This window comes from Dictyostelium purpureum (assembly GCF_000190715.1).
Source record: "Dictyostelium purpureum unplaced genomic scaffold DICPUscaffold_604, whole genome shotgun sequence".
NCBI classification, from domain to species: domain Eukaryota; phylum Evosea; class Eumycetozoa; order Dictyosteliales; family Dictyosteliaceae; genus Dictyostelium; species Dictyostelium purpureum.
This window is the reverse complement of record NW_003519938.1, coordinates 1-12,068: the sequence shown is the minus strand read 5'-3', so window position 1 is coordinate 12,068 and position 12,068 is coordinate 1. Positions and strand designations below refer to the sequence as shown.

The following is a 12,068-nucleotide window of genomic DNA, read 5'->3' as shown; positions in this document are numbered from 1 at the left end:
ACATTTGTTTAATTGAATGAATATCCCTTTTAGTAATTAATGATGAATCTTTGAAAAATGAAATCCACCACAAGACCAATAGACACTTTAATTAAATATATATTTAAACTCCTCTTTGTGTGCACACCATGGTGAATTGTTTAGTCATCAAGAAAAAATTTGATATCATCCCTTTTATAGATTTCCAATAATATTTAAATTTAAGTTTTTAATATATAAATTAATTTTTTTCAAAAAAAAAAACTAATTTGATATGAAAAAATAAAAAAAAAACCAAAATAAAATCAAAATTTTTATTTGATAAAATACCTTTTTAAAGTAAAAGACACTATTCTATAGAATTTAAGAACTAATAAATTAATATATTTTTTACCTTTGATCTGATAATTTTTTTTTTTTAACTAATTATCAAAACACCAAAAAGCAGTAATATTTGTTTTTAATCATTTTGTATATATATTTAATTTTTTTTTTTTTTTTTAACTTGGTTTAAAAATAAATAATTTTTTTATTTAAAAATAAATAATTCTATTTGTTAATAAATATTATTATTACTATAAAAAAACAAAGAAAGGGGTATGCATTAATTTCTCTCTCAAAATTTTGCACAAAATTGGAAAGTTAAAAAAGGGTGTTTTTTTTTTTTATTTTTTTTTGTCAATTAGATTGTATTAATTTTTTTTTTATTATTTTTTTTTTATGTGTTAAAGAGACAATGTTTGTTTTTGAATCATCATATAATACTGAATTTTTTAATTACAAATCTACAATCATTTGGTGTCATATCCATAATTAACGATAACTTTTTTTTTTTTTCCTTTAATAAAATTTTAAATTGGTATTTTAAATAAAGAAATATATTTTTCGTTGTATAATTTAACTTTTGAAAAAAAAAAGGGATTTTCAACATAACTAATTAATAATAAATATTTTTATTTTTATTTTTATTTTTCTAAAAAATTTATTATCCTTATTTATCTAGTTATAATTTCCATAGATTTATTTTGTCAATTTTTAAAAAAACTTGAACATAATATTTTTATTTTTATTTTTATTTTTAATTCTATTAATATGGATCATGGTGATTTTTTATTTATTACATGCCACAGTAAATTTCTTTTTAAAAAAAATAAAATTTCTTCCCAATTGTACCAAAAAAAAAAAAAAAAAAAAAAAAAAAAAAAAAAAAAAAACCTAAAAAAACTTTTTTTTAATTTTTTTTTTTAAAAAAAAAAAAATTAATCTTTTTTTTTTTTTTTTAAAAAAAAAAATTTTTAAATTTTAAAAAGTTTTGTTTTTTTTTTATAAAAAATTTAAAAAAAAAAAAAATTTAAATTTTAATTTATTTTTTTTTTTTTTTTAAATTTAAAAATTAAATTTAAAAATCCCCCAAAAAAATTGGGTCCTAGCCAATTCAAAAAAATGCAAAAAACTTTTTATTTTATTTTTAAAAAAAACTAAAGTTATTAATATTTCTTTTTATAAATCTAACCCCATAGGTTTGTCCTCCTCACCCAAAAACAAATGATTTTAGCTCTTATGACGCATCAAATTTAACCAGAATGGCAATAGAAATTTTTACCAGTGTACCCGATTTAGTCGATAGTGAAGAGGATATAAATGAAGAGATAAAAAAATCAAATAAAAAGAAATTAAAATGTCTAGATGAATTCAATTATTTTAAATCACTAAGTTTTGAAGATAAATGTCCAAACTCACACTACTTATTAATCACCTCAAACGATATTCCAAGGGCTATAAACACAATGGCCAAGAATAAAAAAGTGGATTGTATTGTTTTAGGCTCGACCGGAACCAATTCTTTAACCTCAGCATTAATTGGTTCAGTTAGTTCACAAGTTTTACAAACAGCAAATTGCTCTGTATTAATCTCCAGATAAATTTAAAAAATAACTATTTTATACCAAATGTAATATTACATTTCGGTTAATTAATTTTTCAAATAGATAACAAATTAAAATAAAAACAAAAGCAAATAAATAAAAAAGACAATAGTCAAATGTTATTTTTTTTGTATAAAAAATTAATTTTTTTATATTATTATTTTTTTATTATTTTTTTATATGTATATATTTTTTACAAGTTATCTTGTTTTAAAATTACAGTTGAGGGTGTAGTAGTACTACTATTATTATTATTTGTTGTGTTATTATCAATTGGAGTGATGGGTGATGTATCCAAACCAAATGTATCTTGTATTGATGGATGTTTCTTTTTCTTTCTAAGTGATGAAAACCAGCCTGTACCTGTTTTTGATTTTTCTGTTGCTATTGCTGATCCTGAAGTATTTTTCTTATCATCTGTATCAGATTGGTCACTTGAACTATCTTTTGATGATTGTTCTTTATTTTCTTCAGTTTTAGTTGGGTTTTGGGATCTTCTTGATAATGTTTGTCTTCTGTAAATATTAAACTCTCTTTCACCTGTTGCTGTTGTGTTTGCTCCATTTGCACCTTCAGTTGGAGTTGATCCATCTTCTTCACCATTTAAACTAGTTTTTAAAGTGCTTAAATCACAAAGTCTACCTTTTACTCTTAGAGTTGCATATTGTTGACTTAAAGCAGCTTTGGCTAAACCTGCTCTTTCTTGAGATCTCTTCATGGCATCATCATTTATAATCTTTTTATTGTCGAGATCTTCATAAACCTTCTTGATTTCACCAATCCATTGCTCTTTTTCTTTAGGTGATGAGCATAATAATTTTAATATACATGTACCAAAAGTATCTATAAGTTCAATTGTAAGATGTTGTTTCTTCATTCTTTCTTCAATAATAAGTCTTTCTTGTGACGACGATGAGGATGCGGTAATTGGTGTTGGTTGTTTAATTTGATTATGACTATTGATGGGTGGAATTGCACCAGTAGCAGTGGTTGATGCTCTTGGTTTACCATTTATGGTATTATTTGTTGAAGTGGTGGTACTAGATACTGGTGATTGTAATGATGAGACTGGAGTTGGTGATGGTGGTTTAACACCAATAGTTAATTTTGATGCATTTGAATTTATAACTGGTGATGAATTTGGTGTAGTATTATTTGATGGTGAGGAAGCTGCACCTAAAGCCGCAGTTGGTTTGTTTTCTGATGTTGGCATTGCGACATTAAATGTAGCTTGTGATCTTGGAGGTGGAGCTGGTTTAGCCGATGGTTTAACGGTTGCTGGTTTAAATTGTGTAGAGGGGGCAGATGATGATAATTGTGAATGTGTGGATGTCGAATTTGCATTTGCATTTGGAGTTGATGATGATAATGATGATGATGAGGATGATGGAGTTGAAGAGGAACTTAATAGAGATGAAGCTGATGATGATTTTGGTGCTGTTGAAATTCTAGTTGGTACACCACTAGCAACAGAGTCATTATTCTTTTCTTTATTATCTCTTTCACTGGTTATTAAATTTCTATTTGTTTGTCTAATTGAAACTAGATTCATTCTAATTGATTCTTTAACCTTTAAATTTACTTTTTTCTTTACCAAACCACTTGTGATTGGTTTAGTACCAATTAAAACATCATTAAATAAATAAAAAACTCTATGTGATTCTTTACCATTTGGTCCAATAACTGTGAGTGGTCCCTCAAATACGAATCTTCTATGTGGTTCAGCTAAATTTTCAAATTTACCAATAAAGTTATTTTGAATTTCTGTAACTTTTGCAATATTTTCGGCTTCTCTTTTCTTTTCGTTAACATATAATGCAACCTCTTGCATTTTCTTTAAACTTAATGTTAAATTTGTGTAATCTAAATGATCAGCCCATGTATTTTTAACCAAATCCTAAAAAAAAGTATTAGTAAATAATGATATTCAATAGAAAAATATAGAATTAAATAAATATTTACAGTTAATAATAAAGTATATCTCGGAATTCTTTGGATTGGTAAAATTAAATAAGTTCCAACAGTTTTATAATTATCTGAATATTCTTTTTCAACAATAAATGCTTCGAATTTTGAATTATTTTTTCTAAGGTTATTAATAGTTTCAAAAAAGATACTATATTCTTTAACATATTGAGTATAAACTTTTAAATAAAGTGTCTAAAAGTTAAAATATAAAATATTAGTATATTGTTTTCAAAATATAACTATAATAAATATAACTTACAAATTGTTCGAAAACATCACCAATGGTTTGAGAATGTGACCAATTATCTACTTTTGGTTTTATGATATCCAATAAATTTTTATTGTAATTAATAATAACTTCCAAATTTGAAATTAATAAACCAAAATGATCCATTTTTATATTTAATTTTGATGATTCCTCACGCATTGGATTAAAGTAATGAGAAAGTAAATGTTCTAAGTTTTCGATATAAACCTTTTCTGTTGCTAAAAGCTCCTTTACAATATTATGTCTGTAAGCGGCGTATCTAACTCTTTTAAGATAGGCTCTTCTTGCTAAATGTCCTCTTACTAATGATTGAATTCTAATCCATTTCTTTTCATAGGGTTTGGCTTTATCTAAAATTTGTGCGACTGAAAGTGGTGCTCTTGGTTTATTGTTTGCTGGAGTCGAAACAATTCTGGACTGGAATAATCTACTACCAACTGATTGACCGCCGCTACTACCACTACTTGTGGTTGATGTTCCACTATTAGAAAGACGATTGTTGGCACTACCACTAGATGATAATGAAGATCCACTAGATGTAAGACTAGTTGTAAATCTTTTTGGTTCGGCACCAGTTAGTTTTTTAAGTGCTTGTCTTTTAACAGAAGTGACGTTTAATTTCTTTAAAAGAGCTTCAGTATCGCTAATTTGTTTTTCGGTAAAATGAATTTTTAATGACTCTTCATCAGAGAATTCTATTGGTTTTTCGAAATCGGTACAATCATCTGCCAAAACTTCTAATGACTCTAATACTTTTAGTAAATTCTTTTTTTCGATAAGATCTGCAATTTGAAATTGAAAGTGTCTGCTAATACCAACGTCATCTAATGCCTGAATATAAAAACAAAGATTCTCTCTAATCTTGAAATTTAAAATTGTATCACCTGTATGTATTTTTGGAATTGAATTGCTCTTTAAAGTTGACATTAATTTACAAAGAATAACACCATTCATAAGTTTTCCAAATAATAATAAATCTGAATCCTCATCATCGTTTCCTAATGATTCGTTTAAAATCTTTTCTATCCATCTTTTAATTGATAAACTTCTTAATAAAAATGAAAGGCAACTTTGAACAATAGTACCAGCATTAACTGAATTGATATTGGATCTCCTTAATGAATTTGTTAAATTATTAATAGTTATTTGATCATTTTGTGGTTGTTGTTGTTGTTGTTGCTTTTGTTCCATTATATGTATATTTTGAATATATAATATTTATATAAAAATAAAATAAATGATAAGTTTTTTTCTTTTTTTTTTTTTGGTATTTTATTATTTTGGTGAGGAAAAAAATAATTAAAAATTAAAAAAAAGTGTTTTTTTTGTCTCTTGTTTTCCAAAGCAGTTAATATTTGGAGTTGTGTGTGATTTGTGTTTTTATTATTTTGTTGTTTTATTATTTTGGTGGGGTAAATGTGTATATATGTGAATAGTTGATGGGTGGGGGTGATTAAAAAAACTAATTTTTGAAAATTAAATTTTTATTAAAAATAAATAGAAGAAATACAGTTATATTATTTATTTTATATATATAATATATATATATTTAAAAATATAGGCTAATAATACAACAATTATTATATATCTGTATAATATCAAAATTATTATTTTTAACAATGACAAATAAAAATTTCCACAAATTTTTTAAAAAAAATAAAAAAAAAAAATAAAAATAAAAAAAAAAGAAAATTTTTATTCAAAAAAAAAAATTTTAAATTTTTTTGGTGTAACTGATATTTTTGATTTATTTTGATTTATTATTCTTTATTTCTGTATTTCTTAATCACTTTTTTTTTTATAGTTGATTATAATATTGAAAAACTAATAATGTATGAAAAATAATTATCTTTTTTTTTTTTTTAAAAATTAATTTTAAAAATAATAAACAAAAAAATTTATAAAGGGACTTTATTCACCTGTTTTTATTTTAAAATTGCCAATCAATTTTATTAAAAATTGTTTTCATAAGAAAGGCACTTAAAGTTAATTTGATGTGTATTAGGTACTATTTTGTGTTGTGAGAAAACTTGTTTTATACAAATCTGTTGTATTTTGAGGTATGGATTATCATAGTTTATAAAAGATATTATTGTAAATGTGAATTATTTAAAAAAATATTTTTTTTTTTTTTTTTTTTTCAATTTTTTTTTTTTAATTTTTTTTAAAATTAAAATTTTTTTTTTTTGTTAAAATTTATATTTTTTGTACAAAGTTAATTAATATTATAATAATTACCACATATATCTATTATTAAAAAATGAATAAAAAATATGATAAATTAGGCACTGATGTTTTTAATAAAGTCGAAAAAATTGTATGTACAGAAATACAAAAAAAAAAAAAAAAAAAGAAAAACCAAGTAATCTAATATCATTTTAAATAACAAAATAATAATAAAATATATGTTTAGAGCTCAGAACTATTTACATTAACATATGGCGCATTGGTCACCCAGTTAATTAAAGATTACGAAGATATTGAACAAGTTAATATTAAATTAGAACAAATGGGATATAATATAGGTATTCGTTTGATTGAAGAGTTTTTAGCAAAATCAGGTATTGGTAGATGTCAAGATTTTATTGAAACTGCCGAAGTTATTGCCAAGGTTGGTTTCAAAATGTTTTTAGGTGTAACAGCACATATCAGTGACTGGGATAGCGACAAAAAAGAATTTCATTTAATCATCGAAGATAACCCACTTATCGATTTTGTAGAATTACCAGATCATTATAAACATAAACTTTACTATTCAAATATACTTTGTGGTGTAATTAGAGGTGCTTTAGAAATGGTACAAATGAAGGTTAAATGTACTTTTGTAAAATGTGCTCTCAGTGACGAATCCACATCAGAAATTAAAGTTGTTTTAGAAGAAGTTTTATCAGATTTAATTCCAGTAGGTTATGATTAAAGAAAAACAACAAATAATAAAAAAATGAAATAAAATAAAATATATGTAATTTAATTTTTTAAAAACAATAGGATAATTGGGTTATTTTTTTAATAAATATTACAATCTTTTTATTATTACTTGGTTAACAAATGTTTAAAACATTTCTTCTTGTTGTGGTTGTTGTGGGTGATGATGTTCAGATGATTGTTCTTGTTGTTGTTGTTGTTATTGTTGTTGTTGATGCTGTTGTTTTTGTTTTACTTGTTCTAATAAAAAGTTTGATACTAAAAAGATAAAAAAAATAAAATAAAATTAATAAATTGGTATATTACTTTTTGCATATATCTAAGATTATTACCTGTAGCATTTAATGGTTCACCGCCACAACAAATATAGCAGTCACCATCGACAAAATCATCCATTGTTTTAACGAGTTTTCCATCAGCAGAGAAGGCCTTTCTAACAGAGCCAGTTGGTAATTGAACTTGCTTTGATAATTGCTCTTTTAATTGATCATAGGTTTTAAATTTGGTAGAGTGAATTGTAACTCTTTCACCCTTGTGATACTTATCACCATTTCTATATGCATAAACAACTTTTGCTTTTTCAGTTTGTACAGAGAATTTATCTTGGGTAAGACCATCCTTATATGCTGCAACCACTGGTTTTCTTACTGGTGATGCAGTTACTGGTGTGGTGGATGATGGTGATGGTTGTGATGGTTTGGATGGTGATTTTGGTGGTGGTGGTACTGATGGTACAAATGTTGTTGATGTTGGTGGTGTATGAGCTGACTCTTCTGGCATTGGTTCTGCCTTACCAAAAATATCCTGTATACCTTTTGGAATAACTTCATCATTTAATTTCTCGCCTCCACAGCAAATATAATTATGGTGATCAACAAAACCATCTATATCTTTAACTAGTTTTTTATCCATGCTATAGACTTTAACAACATTACCAACAAATAATTGAATTTTTTTACTAAATTCCAATTTTAACTAAGATTCAAATAATAGTAATGGTTAATATTAATATATTTCTATAAAAAAATCTTATTATTATGTAAAACATACCTGGTCATAGGTTTTAAAATTTTTTGGGTGCACTACAATTTTGACACCCTCCGATTGGTATCTGTCTCCATTTCTCCATAAAGTTAAATGAAGACTAAGTGAGGTTTGTAATCCAAATTTTTGCATTGGTCTAGATGGAGTAGTCATTTTTAAAATTTAATAAATAATATAGAGATTTAATTAATATAATGAAATATGAAATATGAAATAATTTTAAATTGTTTTGTGTTATTAAGAAATGTGATGAAATTATTAGTATTATTATTGTTGTTTTTTTTTTAAAAAAAAAAATTTTATTGTTTTTATTATTATATTTTATTTTTAGTGAATTCACACTTGTGTGTGTTTGTGTGTTTATAATTTTAATTTAATAAAAAAAAAAATGGTATTAACGGTTGGTTACATACTTTTTTTTCTTTTTTTTTTTTGTTGTTTTTTAATTTAATATAAATTGTAATAATAATAATTTTGATAAAGTTTATAAATAATTAAAAAAAATAAAATAATAAAAAAAATTTTATTTTTTTAATTTTTTTTATTTTTTGATTATTATAAAATATTTTTTTTTTGGCAACCGCTAAAATTCATTTTATTATTTATAAAAATTTTGCAAAGATGATTAAACAAATTCATTGAAAAACTCAATGAGAAAAAAAAGAAAAAAAAAAAAAAGGAAATTACATTAAAGAATTGTTTATATGTAATATTATTTCTTTTAAAAATTTAAAAAAAATTTTTTTTTTTTTTTTTATATCTATTTAAAGTTATTGATCTAACAACTTAAAATATTTTTGATCTGTTATTAAAAACTTAAATTTAAATTTAACACACATCCCTAAATAATTATATTTATTTATATGTAAATTTTTTTAATCCAATTATTTAAATTTTAAACCTTTTATTTTAAAAAATATAAAAAAACTTTATAAAATAAAAATGATAAATATATTAAAATTAGTTTTTATATTTTTATTATTTATATCCATTACTAGAGCATATGAAATAATTATTGATTACAATCAAAATAATCTTTATTACAATTCAAGGTGCGGGGGAGCTATTGATGTAAATGATCATAGTGTGTATCCAACTTGTAACTCTATCAAAGATGCAGCAAATAGATCAAGAATGATTAATAGAAATTCATTTTTTAACTCATCAATTATATTTTATTTAATTGGTAATGATTATAGTCCAATTACAATCAAAGATGAAAACTACTTTGATAAATTGGATTTCTTTGAAAAAATCAATATTGTGGCAATATATAAAAACAAAACAATAATTAAAACACCAAGAATTATCATTAGTGGAGAACTTGCTAAAAACAATTTTTTAACAACTACAAATAACAAACAGGCAAATAGCACTAGCCAAATAATAAGAGTAGAGGGCATTAGATTTATGGATTGGGATGTGTTATATGGCGGTAAAGAAAAATATTTATTTGTATCAATGTCGGTAAGTAATTTAATCGAATTAACTAATAACTATTTTTACAATACTAGATATTTCTTATTTTTCAATATAACACAAGAAAATATTAACTATGGAACTGATCAAATATTAATTTACAACTGTACTTTTGAAAAAATAAATTCTATTGATTCTCAATACTGGGCTAAAACAGTTAACATAACCAACACCTTATTTATAGATAACAATTATGCTCTATTCCATACTAATGCACTAAGAACATTTATAAATGGTTGCACTTTTAAAAACAACAATATTTATCAAGAAAATGGATTACTTAATTTTCAAAATACCAATGGGAGTATAGAAATAAGAGACTCATTTTTATACAACAATTCTTTTTCCCAACTAGTTGTTTGTGGAGATCATAGAAATATTAGTAAATATAATATTACAATTTCAAATTGTAATTTCCATAATAATTATTTTATTGAAAATACACATTCACCAAAAAATAACTACTACTTTATAAATCTCCTATCGTCACCGATGGTTGGAAGATAGATATTAAAGATTCAAAGTTTAAAAACAGTATTAAAACCAAAATAAGAAATGGGTTTATTAATGGAGGTAGAGGAATAGGTAATATTAATTTAAAAAACATTTCAATTATTAACTACTCGTTTTTTAGCCTAGTAAATGCATTTAACTCAAATATTACAATATCAGAAATATATTGGTTTAAAGAAGATATGGTGCAAGGAGAGGGAAATAAAATTAAAATAGAAAAAAAAAGTTCAAATCATAAAAAAATAATAACTATATTATTGGTCTCTTTTTTTATGGTTGTTGCATTTTTAATCGGTTCAACTATATTAATAAAAAAGATATTTAAAAACTCTCAAAAAAATAATGATCAGTTCATTATTTTAAATGAACAATAAAAAAGAGTTTCAAGAAATAAATTACCTTTTTTAACCACCTCAATAAAAAGATAATGTTTTTTTATTCCTGATCCAATAAAAATATTAAATAATAAGTTAAAAAATATAAAGTTTCTTTTAAATATTTTTTTTTATTTTTTGTTTATATATTTATCTGTGATGGGGCACTAAATAAAAAAAAAAAGATATTAATTCGAAGTATATATTTCTAAATCCAATTTGTAATGTTTTAAATTGATAATATTGTCTATCATCTGTATCGAAAATAATTTGAATAGAAAATTAAAAGAAATAAATTAAAAAAAAAAAAAATAAAAAAATAAGACAAGGTATTATAATTAGGGTTTTATAAAAAAAATTAATAGTATTAATTATTAATTATTGTTATTATTATATTATAGTTTTTGTGCATAGGGGGGGTGTATATAATGGTGTTTGTATTTTAAATTTTGTTGATTTTGGACCCGGTGACAACAGGATTAGCTTTGGCAAGGGCAGCTTTACCAGCTGATTTGTAATCATAAGAGCAATCGTGTTTATCGGAATATCTGTGAGCGGAACAATATACAAAGCTACAACGACATTTAAAACCTAATAAACCAACTTTTTTACTACAACTAAAACATTTGGTTGTATCGGTTTGAACTTTCTTTGGTTGGTCTTCAGGGTTTTCTATATTTTCTGGTGTAGCGCTGGTTGTTGTATCGACAACTGTTACTTTATTTTCTAATTTTTCTTCTGGTTTTTTAGTTTCTTCTTCTTGTTTCTTTGGATGAATTTCTTTGAAACATTTCGAGCATAAATTATCGTTTAATGGGTTACCAAAGAAACCACATTGATTGGCACATGGGATTGGGTTATTTGGTTTTTGAGTTGAGTCACCGTCCATTTTTAATTATATTATATTTTTGTTATTGAGAAAAAAAAATTATATATATATATATTATTATAAAAAATTTGTATTTGTTGATTGATTTGTAAATAAAAACTAACTATATATTTGTTGTTGTTATTATTGTATCTATTCTATTTGGTATAATGTACAAGTTTGGTTTTTAAATTTATCTAAATTATTTAAAAACTAATTCTAATTTTATAAAGAGAAATAATATTAATATTAAGTTGATGGTATTGAAGAAAAAAAAATTATATTTATATATGTTTATATAAGATTCTAAAAAATTATTTATATGATTGATAAAAAATATGTACAAAAAAAAAAAAATTATGTTATTGATTAAAATGCGTGAACTTGGATGAAAGTAAAATAAAATTTTTTTTTATTTTTTTTTTCTTTTTATTTTAAAAAAAATAAGAAAAAAAATAAAATAAAAAAAAATAAAATAAAATTAAAAAAAATAAAAAAAGAGTTTTCTAAAAATTTTTTTCAAAATAAAATGAAAAAAATGTTAAAAAATATTTATTTTAATTAATAAAAAAAAAAAAAATAAAAAAATTAAATTGCACAAATTTAAGAGAACACTAACTTATAATTTGTTGAAATCTAACGTCTGGGTTCTCCCAAAAATTAAAAAATAAAAAAATTGAAAAATAAAAACACATACAATTGGTATTAAAAATAAGATCTATATC

General features: G+C 23.1%; 6 protein-coding genes across 6 annotated transcripts; 3 read left to right on the top strand and 3 right to left on the bottom strand.

Moving 5' to 3' along the window:
- Nucleotides 1–1,499: 1,499 nt before the first annotated feature.
- Nucleotides 1,500–1,901, top strand: DICPUDRAFT_43781 (uncharacterized protein; the record flags this gene model as incomplete). The annotated part of the gene is made up of 1 exon (XM_003294628.1): nt 1,500–1,901. A coding segment is annotated over one exon (402 nt), but the record flags the coding sequence as incomplete, so codon positions are not given.
- A 133-nt stretch (nt 1,902–2,034) lies between these two features.
- DICPUDRAFT_51654 (uncharacterized protein) lies at nt 2,035–5,421 on the bottom strand. The gene is made up of 3 exons (XM_003294625.1): nt 4,132–5,421; nt 3,867–4,064; nt 2,035–3,801 (listed from the first exon to the last, which is right to left on the bottom strand). The coding sequence occupies exons 1-3, from the start codon at nt 5,329–5,331 to the stop codon at nt 2,098–2,100; spliced, it is 3,102 nt and encodes a 1,033-aa protein (XP_003294673.1). The 5' UTR covers nt 5,332–5,421; the 3' UTR covers nt 2,035–2,097.
- A 979-nt stretch (nt 5,422–6,400) lies between these two features.
- Nucleotides 6,401–7,057, top strand: DICPUDRAFT_85129 (uncharacterized protein; the record flags this gene model as incomplete). Its single annotated transcript, XM_003294627.1, has 2 exons — nt 6,401–6,457; nt 6,554–7,057. The coding sequence occupies 2 exons, from the start codon at nt 6,401–6,403 to the stop codon at nt 7,055–7,057; spliced, it is 561 nt and encodes a 186-aa protein (XP_003294675.1).
- A 78-nt stretch (nt 7,058–7,135) lies between these two features.
- On the bottom strand, nt 7,136–8,378 carry DICPUDRAFT_59184 (uncharacterized protein). Its single transcript, XM_003294624.1, has 3 exons — nt 8,116–8,378; nt 7,398–8,040; nt 7,136–7,323 (listed from the first exon to the last, which is right to left on the bottom strand). Exons 1-3 carry the CDS (start codon nt 8,260–8,262, stop codon nt 7,265–7,267), a joined length of 849 nt encoding a protein of 282 aa, XP_003294672.1. The 5' UTR covers nt 8,263–8,378; the 3' UTR covers nt 7,136–7,264.
- Nucleotides 8,379–9,020: 642 nt separating this feature from the next.
- DICPUDRAFT_93261 (uncharacterized protein) lies at nt 9,021–9,459 on the top strand (the record flags this gene model as incomplete). The annotated part of the gene is made up of 1 exon (XM_003294626.1): nt 9,021–9,459. A coding segment is annotated over exon 1 (408 nt), but the record flags the coding sequence as incomplete, so codon positions are not given.
- A 1,135-nt stretch (nt 9,460–10,594) lies between these two features.
- DICPUDRAFT_93260 (uncharacterized protein) lies at nt 10,595–11,720 on the bottom strand. Its single transcript, XM_003294623.1, has one exon. The coding sequence runs from the start codon at nt 11,362–11,364 to the stop codon at nt 10,918–10,920; it is 447 nt and encodes a 148-aa protein (XP_003294671.1). The 5' UTR covers nt 11,365–11,720; the 3' UTR covers nt 10,595–10,917.
- Nucleotides 11,721–12,068: the final 348 nt, after the last annotated feature.

Bases quoted from the DNA above. Each gene is read 5' to 3' on its own strand.
- DICPUDRAFT_51654 (XM_003294625.1), bottom strand. From the start codon at position 5,331: ATGGAACAAAAGCAACAACAACAACAACAACCACAAAATGATCAAATA. The intron at 4,065-4,131 runs GTAAGTTATATT...TTTAACTTTTAG, and splicing joins GTGATGTTTTCGAACAATTT to ACACTTTATTTAAAAGTTTA. The intron at 3,802-3,866 runs GTAAATATTTAT...ACTTTTTTTTAG, and splicing joins GATATACTTTATTATTAACT to GATTTGGTTAAAAATACATG.
- DICPUDRAFT_59184 (XM_003294624.1), bottom strand. From the start codon at position 8,262: ATGACTACTCCATCTAGACCAATGCAAAAATTTGGATTACAAACCTCA. The intron at 8,041-8,115 runs GTATGTTTTACA...TTTGAATCTTAG, and splicing joins ATTTTAAAACCTATGACCAG to TTAAAATTGGAATTTAGTAA. The intron at 7,324-7,397 runs GTAATAATCTTA...TTATCTTTTTAG, and splicing joins TGAACCATTAAATGCTACAG to TATCAAACTTTTTATTAGAA.
- DICPUDRAFT_93260 (XM_003294623.1), bottom strand. From the start codon at position 11,364: ATGGACGGTGACTCAACTCAAAAACCAAATAACCCAATCCCATGTGCC.